At 39.9% G+C, this 18,331-nt stretch overlaps 2 protein-coding genes across 3 annotated transcripts in view; one reads left to right on the plus strand and one right to left on the minus strand.

Annotated features, from left to right (window-relative positions):
- ABCB11 (ATP binding cassette subfamily B member 11) overlaps positions 1-1,367 on the minus strand; it is a gene marked incomplete at its 5' end in the record, with an annotated part of 45,552 nt that extends 44,185 nt beyond the window's left edge. Inside the window, one exon of the mRNA XM_082483476.1 lies at positions 1,292-1,367. Coding sequence (XP_082339602.1) covers positions 1,292-1,367 — 76 coding nt within the window. The remainder of the gene's footprint in view (positions 1-1,291) is intronic.
- The window catches only part of DHRS9 (dehydrogenase/reductase 9), a 28,233-nt gene extending 10,467 nt beyond the window's left edge, over positions 1-17,766 (plus strand). The window contains exons 2-5 of one of the 2 annotated variants that reach the window (XM_082483478.1): positions 12,989-13,336; positions 15,035-15,293; positions 16,313-16,476; positions 17,350-17,766. In XM_082483478.1, the coding sequence (XP_082339604.1) occupies positions 13,018-13,336; positions 15,035-15,293; positions 16,313-16,476; positions 17,350-17,576 (969 nt within the window). In that variant the 5' untranslated portion in view covers positions 12,989-13,017 and the 3' untranslated portion in view covers positions 17,577-17,766. The remainder of the gene's footprint in view (positions 1-12,988; positions 13,337-15,034; positions 15,294-16,312; positions 16,477-17,349) is intronic. The other variant, XM_082483477.1, reaches the window with a different exon arrangement.
- Positions 17,767-18,331: the final 565 nt, after the last annotated feature.

Raw genomic sequence — 18,331 nt, forward strand, 5'->3', positions numbered from 1 at the left:
GCTGGACTGCCTTAAACCTGAGCTGTTGCCTAGGCAGGGGAAAAATAATTCACTGTAACTCAGTCTAGTATGGTTTGCTTTGATTTCTTTTTGTTGGTGAAGAATTGTTCTAAGAGAGAGGGACTGTCTTTCAACACAGGTCTGCAGTTTTCTGGAGGTAATCTGTCATTTATGACAGATTCAAGTGAAATAAGACTACATAGTCTTTATCACTATCCAGCTTGATTGTTCTAACAATACATTTGATGAATTAAAATATAAGAGAAAAAAAAAAAGAGAGAACGCAAGATAAAAAATCATCCCTCCTCTTCAAGTTGCATTTTGTTCAGAGCTGACCTGAGCACACTTATTTTTGTGATGAAGCAGGTAAAACTGGGAGTGGATGCCACGTTTGTAAACCCCAATAAGGCCTGTGTTTAAAACACTGGCTATTTCATGCATGGTCTGAAGCATTTCATTGGGTGCTAGGAGAATGTTTTTAATGAAAGCTTAAACACTTGCAGGATTAGGCCACAGCTGTCGGGGAATTTGAAAATACCAAATGTATGTATGCTTAAAGAACCTGGTGATATCTGAGTGCTGGAATCCTTTTGTGAACCCTTTCTACTCTGTGTGAGGAGCATGAATGTTGCATTGTATTGCACTTTGTCTTCCATTATCTGCTACTGTTTTGCTTTCCTTTGTACCTTACATGCAGTATAAATATTTAACAGCCCTCCCTTTGTCCACTTTTCTCGTCTTATAAACAGAACTCAAAATATTTAGCAGTTTCTCTTCCTTGACCCTTGCTGAATTTGGATTGGCAAAATGAAAAAGTGCACATTGGAAAAATAGAAGAAAAAAGAAAAAGCTCTGTTGAGGAGAAGGAATGTATATCTTCGCATAGCAATAGCTTATAAGAATTCTGCCTAATATAAGTATGACTACAGATATATGTGTTTGTCAAAAGCAGCTCTAGAAACTATGGAAGACAGAACTTTTCTTTTTTTTTCCCCAGTAAAGGCCCTTTACTTGTACACCAAAGTGCTAAGTATAAAAACCTAGGTAGAAACCCTGAACTTATAGACTGATAAGTAAAGATTGTCCATGAGCAGAGATTGTTATATGTAGTTTTTACAGAGAAGCTGTTTTGCAGGCAACATACCGATAACAGCAGGCACCTCATAACTCTATATTTATTCCACAGACTATTTGCTTTTTATTCTGTAGACTGTTTGCTGCACTTAGGCCACCCACCACCTGTTTTACATGCATTATAAAATAAGGAGCTGACTGAAAAAAAACTTCTTACATTTGCCATCCACGTCAAAAGCATAGTTATCCTCTCCCAATCTCTTGATGCTACGCAGAACAACAGGGTCAGACATGATGATTAGTTACATAAATCAGAAGTCCTGAAGAGAGAGGGGAAAAAAAAAAGAGAGTATCAGCATACATTTGTCTGCGAACATACGACAATATTACGTTAAGCTCCTGCTTACCTCAGGTTTGCCTTTATTATCCCAGGGTAATACAACTGATTACGGCACAAGATACAACAGAATAGATGTTCCAGACACAATGAAACTGCAGAGTAGAAAAACACTTCATAGGAGTATGCCCAACTCACCCCTACGTGCTAGGCCTCTGAAAGACTTCAGTGTCTCCTGTCTCAAGTGAGGGCTGCTCCTCAGGGCTTTGCAGCCCACTGCAAACACCCCTGTCCCCATTAATGCCTGTATTAAAATAAACTGCCACTCTTGTGCAGGTGACATCTGTAGGTTATAGACTGAGACATTAATATGACAGATCCTGCCTCAGTTATAAGGGAGCAGCAGGCAGGACACCTGCCCGTGCCTTGTCTCATCCTGGCTGGCAGTGGCCAGCAGGACCATGACAGGGGCACAATCGGGGGACAATCAGGGGACAAGAGGGGTGGCACCTTGCAGGCACACTGACATCGGCAGCAGCAGCATCACCACCACCACCACCACCAGCTGCACTCCCACAGCTCTCAGCTGGGACCAGTTACCTGGCAGACCTGCTTCTCTGGACAGATTTATTCCTAACTAGTCACACTGACATGACAAGCAGATGTTATACATGAGAAGAAATAAGGAGATAAAGTTAACACTTTTTTGTTAAAGAAGCACTTTTGTGAGGCAAAATCTGGTGGTAGTGCTAGTTTCGGCTCGGCAGGCCTGGCATCCAAGATGGCACCCAGGGAAAAGTGCTGCAGAAGCCCTCCCCAAAACATGCCCTTTCATAACCAAAGTTGTCTCATCTAAACCTTTCTTTAATGTAGTTCATCCCCAAGCATAGTTACAATACTTCATTCCAGTGATTAAACATCAACATTTGTATGTTTCTACTTCCATATAAACCTCTCACAACCCCTCATTTTAAGCATATTACAACACATTCAGATATCAAACCTTTAACATCTTTTACCCAAATAACACAAGAAGTCTTCTGTGTTAAAGACACATTTCCACAAACTATTTGTGTTATGCCACCTGACTTCCCAGCCAGCTGAATTTTTACCTGTTTAGCCCTCTGAAGGAACCACTTCTTTTCTGCTAATGGTATCAAAACTACCAAAACCCTTCATATTGGCAACAGCTGTGTGATTAGCCACAGCCAGGCAGCTCCTTACAAGTGGGAAGGGCTGAGAAGAAGCTTGGCTCTGAACTTACCAGAGGATGAAGGAAATACACACATTCCTAGATCCAAATGGAGCAACATAATAGGAGCCAGTCCAGTGCATGATGTATATGTGACTTTTAATAATTTCACTACCCATAAAGTCCCAACCTTTCATTTTTGTGACTTTTCCCTAAAAACTGGCTTTCAAGAACTGCTGACTCCCAACCAAACTCTTCTCTTGTTTTATCTTCTTCTCCTGAACTTCTATGTACGTCTCTTGGCACATCACTGAATCATCACTGTGCCAGGATGGAAAAACCAAAGTGTCTTGATTAATTCTAAGCATTCAAGACAAAGTTCAATTATTCTTGTGTCATTTTAACTGATGTTTATCAAAGGTGCCTAAAGAACTCCCCAGGCAATTAGTGGTTCACTATCCTTATTGCTAAAATATTTTTTTCCTAATGTCTAACCTGAATCTTACCTCTCATATTTTAAACCCCTTACTTCTTGTGCAATCCAGCAAGGATATGGAACATAATACTTCCTTTCCAATTTGTAAGTAGGCTGTCTTTATCTGAATAATACTAGAAAGTCTCCCTCTTCAGATGAAGAAAGCAACTCATCCAATTTTCCTTGGTAGGGTGTATTTTCTAAACCTCTGATAATTTCCACTGGTCTTCTCCAGATTCTAGTACATCTTTCTTGAAGTGATGAGCACATAACAGCACTACAGCACCAGTCTTACCAACACGGAGCAAAGGAGAAGGATTATTTCACATTTCATGGATTGTATTCCTGTTATGCAACCCAGTATGACGTTCGGTTTTTTAACAGCAGTATCACATTGTTGATTCACATTGAGTTTGTAATCCACCAAGGCCACTCATTTTTTGCAAAAAATTTGCTCCAGAGCCAGTAGCTCTGTATATATATTTTCAAAGTTGATTTATCCTGCTGCTGTTGTCCATATTCAATAGCACCTTACGTTCTTCAGCCCATTTTACCTGTTTGTTAAGGACATTTTGACTTCTAGTCCTGTTCTTCAGCATATCTGAAGTCTGTCCTCCCTTTATGTCATGATCAAATTTAATAAGGGTATTCTCCATTGTGTAATCCACGTCATTATCAATATTACTGGATTACACCAGAAGCAAGACAGACCTCTGCAGAACTTCATTCAGTACACCCATTCATTTGGACATCGGTTCATTGATTGTACTCTATGGATGCAAATTTTCTTGCTTAAAAGTTTCTGACGAGCAGAGATGATTTATTCATCTGCAGGTCCATAAATTCTGACCCCCTCACATTCTGTGACCCCCTAAATTGTTACCCAAATTCTCTTCTTAAGTAAATGTGTAAAGCCAAATCACCACCACAATGGCAAAATGTCTGGCCAAGACTAGAATAGTCACATAAAATCACAGGGGCTTTTAATTCATACCCACATGCAGTGAAAAAATTTACAATCTTAATAATAATTTTTCCATTCTCTGAGACAGATGGCAAATGGGCTGAACAAGCTATGGTACTTTCTTAGTTAAAGTCTCTACCGTATGCACAACTCCAAGTTCTCTTTCTACTCTTTTATATAACAGAGAAAGCGTGTAAGATCTGCTTCTGACTAGAAAGAAAGGAAAGCATCATATACGTATCACTGTTTCACATGGGACCATATCTCCAAATCATTAAATTTCACTTCAGCTGGATTTGCATCAAGCATATGGAAGAAGATTTAACAAGGGCTTAATTTCCAGATGACATTATTCAGTTTGTATTGAAATAAATGTAGCTTCCCAAAAAGAGCAAGCTTATATTCCTGGCAGCTTTAAGTCCCCTCAGATTATGTTTTCACTGAAGATGAGAGTGACAATTTTCCCGAAGTGGGAAAAAAATTTTCACTCACTTCTTCAGTGAAAACAGAGTCAGTCTGCTCCCTACCTCCTGCCTTTTTCTGTGTCTGATTGATTGAAATAGTCTCAAACAGAAGATCACCAAAAACTGTTTGTTCAAATCATCCTAAAGTTCCAGAAGTTTCTTAAGAAAAAAAAGTTTCTCAGCCAGCTCATTTTTGGCAGTTTTGTCAATGATCACATTCTCAAGACATATTTTTTTTTATATGTCAATTCAGTTGTGAGGGTGGAGCTGGAGATCTGAAAACACAGATATTTTGCTCCATTTACAAAGAAGTTTGACACTGGTAGCACGGACTAGGGAGCCCTTCACATTGACGTGATTCTAAAGAAAATACAACTTAAATACGCAATTGGCCTAAAGCTGCCCAGTTTTTTTACCCTAAGTATATGTTTTCAGTAAGGACACAAAAAACCATGAATGAATAAATTTCAAAGAAAGCCATCAGTATGAGAAAAATAATTGAATCACAATATTTGTATCTTGGTTAAAGCTTTTCAGATTTTTGGTTCAAATGGTTAAAACATCATTGGTTGAATTAACAGTACCCAGAAGGTACCAACTGCTACCATACACTAACGTTTTCTTCTGCAAAAGATAGTTCACCACAATGGTAATTCTACTAGTAATTTGTCCTTAAATGTGAAGCCATCATTTGCTTCTGGATCTAGTACTGACTGCTTTGCACTGTTCAGCACACAAGTGATGGAACTGTATAAAGACAGCTGAGCTAATAAGCAAACCGCTGATTTTAAACAGAAATTAGTATAACTGGAATGTCACCTGGATTATGAAAACACATTCTGCTGGAGTAAGGAAGCGATGTTCCTACCTGTTCTGCTATCAAAATAAATCTAAAGTTTAAGGGTGGTATTTACATACACATTCCAGCAGCTTTAAAATACTTTATAACTTCACAGAAGCATAAACTGATTTAAATTACCTGCTATAAAACATTTGAACCGCACTACTGAATGTGGCCCCCGGTGGAAAGCTATGAAGTGGTTAAAGAAAAAAAACGCACTGCATTTCTACTTAAGAAAGAGAATGGATAATGTCATACTGTAAATTGACAAAGGCAGTGAAAGTAAAGCAAAGCAAAGTCACTCTCTGCATGTTCTCTTTCAGCTATTTATTATTTGACTTTGCAATCATAACATCTATACAAAATTTTGTAATGGAACACTGTAAAAATCAATCTGTCGTTTAAATGCTAGTATAGAACACCATGCTGGGAATTCTCATTTCTGTGCTTGCTCTGAGACTGTATTTTAACACTATGAAATGTATTTTGGAAAGCATTTTTTTGAGCCTGGATGCTGCTGCAGTTTTAAATTATAGGAAAAGCGGAAAAAAAACCCAATTGTTGATAGACTTGAATAAGGATTCTAGATACAAACACTTGCTAGAGCTAAACTTTCTGGACTGATGTCACTTTTCCAATAAAATTGTGACTGTCCCACATTTTTGAAAGGAAACACATTTTTCCTATATTTTCTAAAGCTCAAAAATCAAATACTATCAACATTCTATCCTGTCCAGCAGGCATCACTCATTAGCTGACTTAAACAGATTAGTCTAGCAGATTTGCATGCTGTATTAGAATATTAAAATAATATTCCTTGGGATCTCAATATTTAACTGGGAAACACTTACAATATCTTGAAAAATACTGTTGCTGATGTGTGCATTAAAAATGATTCAGATAATAGAAATCAGAGATAACAGAAGGCATTAGACCATCCCATCTACCCCTGTGTGTGCAAAATACAAACTAGGAGCAGAGAATACCTCAGAAACTGCATTAAAGTGAAATAGCATTTTACTCCACCCAATCATGGTATGGCTGCTGGATTTTTGATAAACAAAAATCTTTAAGGAACTCAAAATCTATATTTAAACAAGTAATACTTGGAAATTGCTAACAAAGGAACATATCCTACAGAATGAAGTAACATTAGGACCTGACCCAAAGCCCTTTCAAATATTTTTCAAATCATACCTTTATTCAGATCAGATCTTTATTTAACATAAAGGGGGAAAAAACACCAATGAAAATTGGCCCTGAAAGCACTAGCCTTCTTTTTGCTTGAAAACTAGGTTCCTCAGATATTAATGATAGCACACACGCAGAAAGACATTTTGCTTCAAAACAGAACTTGAACGTCTTTTTCTTCAAACAGTCTCATTCAAAAAAAAAAACCCCAACAACAAAACCCAAAACACTAACTGTGCAGAGGGAATTTAGCATTCTGGTTAAATTGTTCTGAAGGGAAAATACAGGCACCTTTCAGTTCAGGAAGTTTCATCAGTTAACTCTGAAACATTAAACATGATAGATTTGTTACTCACCCGTGGCTGTGAAAAATCACGTATAATAGAACAAATTACAAGGATCCCGTTCAATTAGTCAGTGAAGCACCCAACCGTTTCCCATCACGTTTTCATTATTCTAACCCATTTGTCAGAACTGAATCTTTAAATTGAGCATTGGCTATTTGCACCTGGGTCAATAACCACGCGGTCACAATGGTTACAGTTCATTGACATCTAATGGACGGTTTAAATTTGACTAATGTAATCTCACAACATAAAGTCAGGGCACTTGGAAAGCAATTATACACGAGGAGATCAGACGGTTCTCTGGAAAAAAAAAAGCTCGCAATGAATGTACGGGAAGATATTATTACAGCATTATTTTATCAGCATTAGTATAGAATTACTTTATTAGCCATGCAATAATTCAGTGTACACTACTGTCTCTGCAGTAAATAGCAACATCAGCTGAATAATATGAAAATTGGTTCAGAGATTAAGCTAAACTCAGTGGAAAGACTGGAGGAAAAATGATATGGTGGAGAAGAACTCTGCTCGGCTTCGTTCTCCCCTGACAGCTTCTTCAGGAGCAACATGGCCAAAGGTCATGCAATGCCTTTGCCTTTCAAAGTACTCGAGCAGAGCTCACACTTAGCACGCAAGGAAGTCCAACATCTCCAGACAGTGCTTGGCTCGCCAGAGACAGAATATAATTTTAGCTTTACACAAATTCCTTCAGTCTTTTCACTTAAATACTTTGCTCATCTAAGCATTTGGAAACTGTGAGCAGAGCCTGTTTCACACTGCTTGATTAAGTAGACTAAGGCAGTGATGAATTGGAGTTGAGACCAGACTACCCCAGCCTTTTTGAAGGGCTCTGCTCCCCTCTAAACCTCCATTTCTCTCAACTCATCCTTACAAAAAGTCCTGAAGATTAATAAATTCTGACCTGACTCCATGACATAAGCCATAAAAAATGAATCTATGCTGAAAAATCATCTGTCTGTGTAGAGCAAAGTGGAGAACATAAAGCACTCGGTTTTGGTCCTGCTCCCACACAGTCACCTTCCCCTTTTGCAGCTGCTATTGGAAAAACTAGACAAATCCACTCCATCTCCTCAAACCATCTTGTGCTTTGTTTCCTCTGATGTCCTGGAAGGGAAAAAGTTCCTGTTGCTAAAGTCAGTCCTTCAGTGAATGAAGAATTAGCCACTGAACTAAAACAATAGAGAGCAGGACTTCAATAAATCAAGGAGACTGGGGACAATATGCTCCCATCCCTGAATTCTCGAAGGGGACACATGCAAAATCTCTGAATTTGGTAGGTTATAGATACCATTTAGTTCATGAAAGATGAGCAATACTGTCAGGATAGTTCCCCTCAGTCATAGTCTGAGTTGAAGGGAAACATTTTTCTTCCAGCTCACATCATTTTAATATCTCTTTGCACAGGAAGAAAAAGATCACAATTCATTGAGCCAAACGCAGTAAAATAACTGCTTCTTCCTCAACTGGAGGAGCTGTTTACTCCAGCATATTACCACCCCAAATGAAGGTATCCTCTCTTCTCTGGATTTTCTCCAAGTTCATAAGAGCAAGTGAATACAAATGAATCTTAGTTATTCCCGGACAGATAATTTCTCAGTAAGAAATGAAAGCCCACATGTTCTTTTGGCACAGGACTCCTCAGCTGTAAGCTGTAGTCTATAACCTATTGATCTTTATTCCAGTATTGACAACAGCTAGTAGCAGCAATCAAATAAAATGCTTCCAAAGCTTCCTGAAGATAGTCAGAAATTTTGCACTGAGCGCTCACAGCTATGGAGGAGCAGGTGGCCATGGTTCTCCACCAGGTGAACAGACTCAGTCTGCCGCTGCAGGCTGAGGCTCCAGACGAGCAGCTTGTTTCTGTGGTTTTGCACTAAAGTCTGTGTGCAATTACAGCAGTCTGGATTCTCTTGCCTGACAGAAGGCATTGAACAGACAGCTCTTATGCTTCATTAATTTATTTTTTAACCATTCATAGCCAAATTTATTTCTGTAGCTAGCATGCAGTGGTTCCAGGGCCAAGAAGCCAGACACCGGATTTTTAGTTTGAGTGTAATCCCCATCTTAACCATGCCGCTTACAGTGATAGCACCTCAGAGCATCAGAAGTGTAATGCAGAAAGCTTCTGCACAGTGCTTTATCTTCCTGTCCTCTGATCCTTTGAAAAACAAAGGAAAACACTTTGGTGTTTCTTTATTTCTCCCAGATTTTGAACATCTTTTTTTTGTTATTTTACTCTACAGACTATCACAATTTTTTCACCTACATAATATGAAGGTGAAAGTAAAGTGAACTCTAAATAAAAGCAAGTTACAGCTCTCTTTTGGTACCCTGACTTAAGGTAAGGGACATTTCAAATAAAGGAGATACAGTTTGCAGCTTGAATTATTAGGCAGATGACTTCCACATCTGTTCTTGGAGCGTCACTTGTTGAACACTGTTTGAAAAATTCATCTAAAGAAATTATTACAGTTATAAAGGTATCTAGAGGACAAAACCACCAAAACTGGGCAGAAAGAGAACAAGCTCCTCTTCAGGACTCTGATCAGGGCAGAGACGAGAGGAGTGGGAAGCTGCAAGAAAGGTCAGCGCACACACACAGTTTGTCAGGTTGGCAAGTACCTACATGCTGTGTCTTCATCCTTTTCTTGGCACTACAGCCCTTATACAAACATGACTTCATATTCACTTTGTACAATGCAAAGTGAATTTTACACTGAGCCTACTGATTTGTGATTTATGCTGTTAAAAATGGAATTATGTCAATCCCATGAGGTGCATATGTACATTATTTCCTTCAAAGCAGCATGACTTTTGAAAAAGTTACTGTCCTTTCCAAAGATCTTTAGCAAGTGTTCTACACAGAAACCTCCTTTTTGTACCTAAGAGCAAGACTTCCTCTTTTGATGGCTGGGTTTTATCATTTTTGCTGCAAGCAAAAAGCTGTTCGTTGACAAGAAGTCAATTTCCCTTTTTTTGCAAACTACATTTCTTCATACTGAAACAGGGAATAGCAGATACTTTCCTTACAGTGAAATAAGAAAAGTACCTCTGGGCACAATGAGGACGTTTCTGGGATCATGACTTTCTCTTGTCATGGAAAGTAAAAAGTCCAAGTCAGTGATTGTTGGGAGGCTCCAGGTGGGAAGCAAGCAGAAAGAAACTTACTACTTCTCCCATGGTCTAAATCATGATCAGAGACACTAAGCCATGGTACATTCTTGGTCATAAAAATACGCTGTACTGAAACTGCAAAATACCACCTGGAGGGGGTGCAGCCGGGTGGCTGGGAGGTAGGCAGCAAGGGACTTACCTCTAGTTACTCGCCTTGTTTCTATAGTTAGCCTCTCACCATCTGCTCTTGGGAAGTACCAGAAGCAGGACATGCACTCGCTTATCCCATTGATCCTACCTAAGTTTGGCAGCCAGTAAGCATTTTTTTCTCTATTCCAACACTTGTGCAAATAAAAATAGCAGGGATAAGAAAACAACAACAACAACCAAAACCAAACCAAAACAAAAGTAAGTTTTAAATACAAACTATAACTTTTATATCAAAATTAAATGACTCAATATGTTAAAATAAAAAAATTCTTTCAAAACGACATCTCTGAGAGTGCCTGCCCCACCCTCTGAGCAACCGGCTCTTCAGTCACCTCGCCTGTCACTGTCAGAAGGTGACGTGTCCACGTGGCCCTGGCTGCCCCCTGTGCCTCTGCTTTCCCAACCACCCTCGAATACTGCCACTCAAACGCCTTTGGGGCTTTTGACTGCCTGCCTCTTATCACTCTCCTACCAGGAAACCAGAGAAAAATACATTTTTTCTTGATGAACCCTCTTTTTTTTTTCTTTTTTTTTGGGTTTGTGGCCCCTATAAAAAATCGGAGGTAGATCTTTACACTGCAAAGCTGGGCCACAGTGGGCAGGCACCAGACCTGTCAGTCCCCTGGCAGGCTGGAGTTGGAAACACAGGCTGTACAAAGCACTCCAACTGGAAACCTTGTCATTTCAGCACTTTATTAATTTGATATAAAGTCCCACTGACCCATTGATTAAAGGTCACAGGGACCAGAAGTTAACCCTTATCGTCCACGTAGACGTGCCTGTTGCCATGGCAAAAACAGATCTAGGCGAGCCTTTTCCCTCAGTCTAGCTGAACTGGCTTTTATTTTTATTTATTGACCAGATTACAGATCAGGCCAAAACCCCGCCTGATTTATCTTCATTTACTAGTTACACTTTTTATCTACTTTACAGTTGAAGGAGGGCGTGATGAAACACAGTGCTGTCTCCTTCTTCTCTAGAGGGGCTCTTCTCAAACCTTCTCCATCCCTGGGCTCCCCGGTTTGCCACCATGGCCAGACCCTGCACAGGCCTTAGCATGGATGAGGGGCAGCTACCTGGCATGGCTGAGGTCCAGGGACTAGAACATGTGGGAGGCCAGGAGTGGCAGGGAAACACTGTCTCCGTGCCAAGGAGGGCAAGTCTCCACACAGCCTCTAGGAGCAAGCCTGGCCCTGGCTTCGGTGGGTAACAGCCAGGGACTGCCTGGATTTCAGCTGCAGGTGAAGGAAGGCTGCAAAGGAATACGGCAACTCTGAGCAGAGCGAGGGATGACGAGAATGGTAATTTTAATAAGGGTCAGAGGAGAAGGAAAGCCAGCTGCTGTGCTGAGTCTGTTATGCATGCGTACATAGGCTGAGGGAAAAATTTCCTTGCCTTAACAAAAGAACCATGAAATACTACAGGGGGAGGGCAGTTACCTAATCACTTCTTCATACTTTCTTCATTCCTGATGCTGCAGAGGAAGTTAAGCAACAAAAAGCAGCATCTCTGCATCACAGCTTTAGCAACTCCCTGGGTAACTTCCAGCCAGCACAAGAAACTGCATTTCACCAGCATACATATTTATGTAAACAAGCACCATGAGTAGCCACGGGGCTTGCAATGAAAATGAAGATATCTTGAACCTTCCGCGTCAGAGCAGAAAGCAGTTCTACGTGCAGAATATAACAGCAGTGTTCTTGTTCCTATTATGATGCTTAAAAACATGTCAGGTGTTTGCAATTTCCTTTCAAATTAAGTTTTGCCGGAGGAGAATTTGGCCATAGTAAATGCAACTTCATTGCATCTTGCCCTGAAGAGATGGAATGTCTGTTAGCAATCTCTAAAAAGATCTGTACTCCTTTACATCTATTTAAAATTATTTTTTCAGTCAATTGCATAATGCACCTCCTGTTTTCCTGGCCATGAGTGCTCATGAAGAAGTATAACTGAATTGTTTTCTCTAAGCAGAATCTCATCTATCATCAATAGTTACTTATAAGTTCACTATTAAGTCAACTGGAGTATAATCCCAGATACGCAGGCTCTTCCCAAACATATTTTGCCATATTGATGTTGTCACACTGCCTGAGCTTCACTCTGGCAGGTGAAGTGCTCCAACCCACACCCTCGTCCCTATGCTCAGGGACCACATGCCCACTCCCACAGCCTCGCTGGTGGGAATTTGTTTCTTGAGAGGCAAAGTGGCAGCATTTTCTGCCCTCTTTTCTTGAGAGTCCAGCACTGACAATCAAAGGTTTTAGTAAAATGAAGTAAAATATTTTTCCTGGCTAGCATTGCCTAAGTATCCACAGTAACAAGAAGGTTCTGGGTCCTGCTGATCTTGCTTCACCTTTTGTTGCCAGCTGGCCCCAGACTTACTCTTTAATTTTCTATGAACTGACACAAAGTTCAGACACTTCTGTTGGTTTCCAGGCCAATATTTCATTTTTGCTACTCTTTTCTAGCCAGCGTTTCTCCCAGATATGTTCAATGGGAGCTTACTGACCTGGCAGCAGTAACCTAATATGCATTATTCTTTGTAACCTCATTACAATATATCTCAAGTTCTCATTTCTGCTCAAGGAAGGGCTTTTGTTTGTTTGTTTTAGCACAAGGAGGCTACTGCTCTGAATTGAGCCTGCTTCTCTGAATAGTTGCAGTTAGCCAACTCAAGAAAAAAAGAAAAAAACCCAAACAGCTAACATTCCCTTAAAAACTATCAGGGTTTTGTTTGTTTGTTTGTTTTTTATCTCAGAAGAGCGTGACCAGAAGACTTCAGTAAAAATGCTTTTCTATGTATTACTCTTTCTTGGCATCATCTCTCTGTGGTGGCATTGGAGGGCAAGAGACAGAATGAAGGTTACAAATCTCACCGGAAAATATATATTCATCACTGGATGCGACACAGGATTTGGAAATATGGCAGCAAAGATTTTTGATAAAAAGGGATTCCGTGTTTTTGCCAGCTGTCTGACTGAAACTGGAGCCAAAGAGCTAAAAGCTGTGACCTCAAACCAGCTTCAGACAGTGCTGCTAGATGTGAGAGATTCAGATGGTGTTAAGAAAGTGGCTGCATGGGTCAAAGCTGAAGTTCAGTCAGAAGGTGAGTGCCAGGATATCTTTCTTTAAAAACAAAAAAAAACAAAACAAAACAACAAAAAAAACAATAGAGTTTTCCTAAAAATACCATACTATGTTCACAGCTTATTTTAATTGACATTTGACAAGCGTGTTTGGATGTCCTGTCACCTTCCAGAAACATGGAAGAAGATCTCACTAGAGGGATGTTTTATACATCTAGTTAGTGGTGGGTAAATATTTAGGAATGTGCTTAAAAAGTCAGGCTTATTAATACATCATTGTCAGAACAGGAATCCAGTTCCTGGAACCTTAACCAGGACTGTTTGCACTCGCATGCATATCTGGGTTATGGCACGAGCACTCAGAGCCTCCCATGCTGTGTTACTCAGCTAGGGAACAAATTAAATAAATTCCACTTAACAAGCTTAAGGACTGTCTATTTTAAAAATTGAATACACATGATAAATGACTTGTAAGTAATCACTCATTCTATCAAAAGCAAAAAATACATATGAACTCCACTGAATAAATCTGAATATAATTATTTTGGAATATTGCTTGCAGACCATCTGAAAAACAGAAAAATCCCGTATCTCTGACCCAACAAGTTGAGCAAGACAAGACTCTGCTGCCTTGACTGATGCATTAATGATGCGTTAATGATGCCATTACTACTGCTTGATTTCAGTAGGAGTGGTATTGCAGTAGAGTTTACAAAACCCCAAGATCCTATGGGCTGGATTCTGCTAACTTTGAGTCTTAAATCTGGTCTGTTATGATGTGCCAAAGTACCAATTATACTTAATGCTAAATTCCAATGTCCATTTGACCTTTCATCTCTTCATAAAATTCCTTATAACTTGCCAATTGCTTTTATTTGAAACTGTGCTTGGTTTTGGGCCAAAAGTGATTTTTTTCCCCAAGAACTATGAGTAAGATCAGACCAGCAAAGCTATTCATTCACACAACTCTAACAGCTGATGCAAGAGAAGAACTGGTTTTACATTTTGGTATTTTCCCCTCCCACTTCTGAGGGCTCAGAAATGTTTTTCAAATCAATCTAGTGGTTTTTCCCTGCCTCCACCTAATTTTTTGGAGCTGGCTGTTCGTTTGAAAACAAACCTTCCCATTTCCAGTTGGGGCATGTCAGTCAATGTGAGGCGTATGTTCTCTGTTACAAGAAAAATGTCAGTGCAGGGAAAAAGAATAGTGAAAGCCTTCTCTGTCACAGCTCCCATCTTGTTTTCAAACCTTTGTGAAGGATTTTTTTTTTTTTTAAGACCTGTTTTTTATTGTCCTGGCACTTCATGAATCTCAGACCCTGTGTCTGAGAACCACACTTACCTGTGTCTCGGGACACTCTACTTGCACCAAGGACCAGATGTGTTCCTTACACATTTCCTGTCACAATATAGTTGCTCTTTGCCATACCTGGTCTTCCTCTACTGTCCTTTCTCCCACAAAAAGCCAGCACCGCCCCCTGCCCAAAATGCTGCAGCAGGGGGAAGACTACACAAAGGGTGATGGAAAGTGTGGTGGTAAAACCTGGATGCTGAGAATAAAGCTGAATACTGCAGGACATTCTCAAGCAATTCCTCCAAACCTTCATTGCCCTCTTGGTCCCTCACTGATTTTCTGTGAAGTCTCACCCAGTTCAATTAATCATCTGACACGTTAGGTGAAAATTTGCTTCCTGACTTTCTTCTTTTTTTCCTTGCAGGTCTCTGGGGACTTGTCAATAATGCTGGGATTCTGGGGCTATCAGCTCCTACAGACTGGCTGGATATTGAGCACTTCAGAGAACCAATTGAAGTTAATTTAATCGGACTCATAAATGTTACAATAAATATGCTTCCCTTGATAAAAAAAGCAAAGGGAAGGATAGTAAATGTATCCAGTGTTGGAGGCCGCCTAGCGTTCAGTGGTGGAGGCTATTTTCCTTCAAAGTTTGGGGTAGAAGGATTTAATGACAGCTTGAGGTATAACACACTACGAGGAAAGACCACTTTTTTTTTTTCTGAAGGCTCACATGCTAACTAAAAACTTGTACATGCAGATTAGGAGCTGATTTACAATCCTGACACTCGGTATAAAACTGAAAAACACTAGACACTTAGGACTAAGCCTTTGTTCAACATAGATTATGCCACTGTTGAAAACTAAGGTATGAAGACTGTTGGGCACACAAGCTGTCCTCAAGTATCTTATAGACTCACAACTAACCTTTCTTAGTATGCACAGAGGCCGTATGGCAGAGGAGCACCGCCCAAAGGAACTGAGATGTCTTTGCAATATGAACCTAAATTTCCTAATTAAAAGTACACCAAGAAATTTCCAGCAGCTGCCCATACAGAAAAGATACATACCATTAGTTATTGCATGATAGTAGTGTTTATCTAAGCTTTGTTCTCCAAAGTGTCTTCTCTTAATTATACCCATCATTAGCGAGATCTAGAGAACACAGCAAACTAATACTGGGGACCACCACAGCTTCTTCTTGTAACACAGAGAGAGCAATTTGTGTGCCTAAAAATATAGTGCCATTTTAGATACCGGGACACTTAAACTGGGCTGACAGATACAAGATGGGGCCAGAAGGAACTGTACCAATCTGGAGCATGAGCCAGAGGTCAAGAGGAATTTCGTAGGACATGTAAAATGGCTCTACACACTTGCATGTAGGCAGCCAGACAGTCTTACAGACAAGTTAGATAACTAATGAGCTACTGCATAGTTGAACTAGGATGTGAAATACACAATGCCAATTACTGCACTGTCACTGCCCGTGCATGTTCTCACTCTGTGAAGCAGGTAAGATAGTTTATCCCTCTTTCAGTTAGGGATAACAAGCTGAAAGTTCACACCCATGAACAAACCCACAGTATTTGTGTGCTGGTGTGCCATGTAAAGACAGAAATAAAAGTGTTAGTACAGAAAAAAATCCCACAGCATTAATAGTGATGTCTAATGCGATTAAATCATTGGGCTGTCTTTGCAGGAGAGATATGAAAGCTTTTGGAGTTAAGGTTTGTTGCATTCAACCTGGACTGTTCAAAACAGCATTAACCAATCCAGCACAGATTAGGAAAGAGAAGGAGGTTATTTGGAATAAGCTCTCCCCTGATATTAAAAAGCAATATGGAGAGGAGTATTTTCAGAAAGGTGAGGCAATTTCCAGAAATTTCTGTCAAAACAAGCAATGCATTTCTTGCTGAGAAAGCCTTGCAAAGTAGCATTATATCTTCTAATCATTCTGACTTTTTGGAAAGACTGTGATGTGAAAAGTTACTCTTCAAATGCATCTGCATCACAATATGACCATCCGCACAAAAGACTTGTTCTAGAAGCTTTATTCAAATCTCAGTTAAAGATTAATTATTCTTGTTGGCATGAAGCTTTTGAGCAAACTCCCAAACAGAAAAACTTTTATCTGATGATGTAATCAATGTGCTTGATCTGTTTTTCTGTCATTATTGTTTATTTATTTAGTAATCAAATAGGGATCAATTCCTTTTGCTTCTGCTAGCCCCAGTGGTGATGAAGACATTCCGGGACTATCTGACAGACAGTGGCTAAGCCTGCTTTAACAGACGCTGCTTGTCTTTTGATCCTTGGGCTTTCTTGTCCCTCAAATTTCTTCTTTACAATCGTGTTTCACAACTTACTGCAAAGCAATTTCTTTACTACAAGAGACTTATTTACAGCTACAGCATTTCTATTTCCCTTTGCCTCTTACATAGTTATGTTTATTCTGAGCTACTGTCAGTGCTGGTTGCCTGTCCTCAGACCATACAGGCCTGGTTTTGCCACGACTGTTCCACAATTAAGGGTAACTAGACCATTCTTGGGGTCAACCATATCACAAGGTCAGTGTGGATGGCAACTTGGTCTTCAGAAAATGCTACAAATTCTTGTGTGAGGAGGAACAAGAAATACTAATTCCTTAGTGAAATTGCACAGATCAGCATGGGGGAAAGAGTTAAAAGTCACCTTGCCTGGCTGTCACTAAACGATCTTCTTTTTTGAGTTTTACAGATGCCGCAAAGAAAGAAAAGCTGTCCAAGATCTGTCTTAACAAGGACATTTCACCAGTTGTTCAGTGCATGGAGCATGCCCTAACAAGCCTCCATCCACGTGCCCATTACATTGTTGGGCAGGACGCTAAGTTGTTTTGGAATCCCCTCTCAAGAATGCCGGCAGTTATACAAGACTTCCTACTGCTGCGGAACAGAGTAGAGCTTGCAGCTTCCCATGCAAAGTAAATATTTGCCAATGTACTCCCACCACAGACAAGGCTGATTCTATAAGATCAGTCCTTTATATCAGCATGATACAAACTATACATGAAATACACGCGCATTCCCTATCAATGTAAGAAATATATCTATTTCTCCAATATCTGCTACTATTAAAAAAAAAAATATTTCATTTTTAAAGTGTAAACCAGAAAGAACAAAGGAACTATTAAACTTTCAGAAATCACTGTACTTTTTCAGTTCTTCCACCTTTAGGTTCTCAGTTTGAGAACACTTGAAGGCTCTAGTTTTCACAAAGATCTGTAACACAAAAATAGCCCAGGAAAATAAGGAATGTGGCCTTAAGTCCCTAGAGCAAGAAAGGTTCAGTCATCTCAGGCAGAGTTGGGAATGGAACCATGGCCTTCCTCTGGGAGAAGTGAACTCTTGCAATATAAATTAGGAAGGAGGGCAGAAAATCCTCTTTCTGATACTGCTTTCTTTAGCAGTCCTTCTGTTTGGTTTTGAGGCCAAGGAAACTGTGGTTGCCTTTCCTTGGTACAGTCGTAGCTGGAGAGAGAGCAAAATAAAGTGGCCAAGTCATTGAGCTGGTTGGGATTCACACCCCTTTCCACTCTCAGGACTTTGCAAGGCTTAGGTGAAGCATTTTCCTGATCAGCATGTTAAACCCTGAGGATCTCTAAAGTCCAGCTCTATCCCTCTGTTGTAAAGGATCTAGGGCTACAAATGTAGCCTGTGGATCCAATTACATGGGCCCAATA

The sequence above is a fragment of the Vanellus vanellus genome (genome assembly GCF_965231255.1).
Source record: "Vanellus vanellus genome assembly, chromosome: 5".
NCBI lineage: Eukaryota > Metazoa > Chordata > Aves > Charadriiformes > Charadriidae > Vanellus > Vanellus vanellus.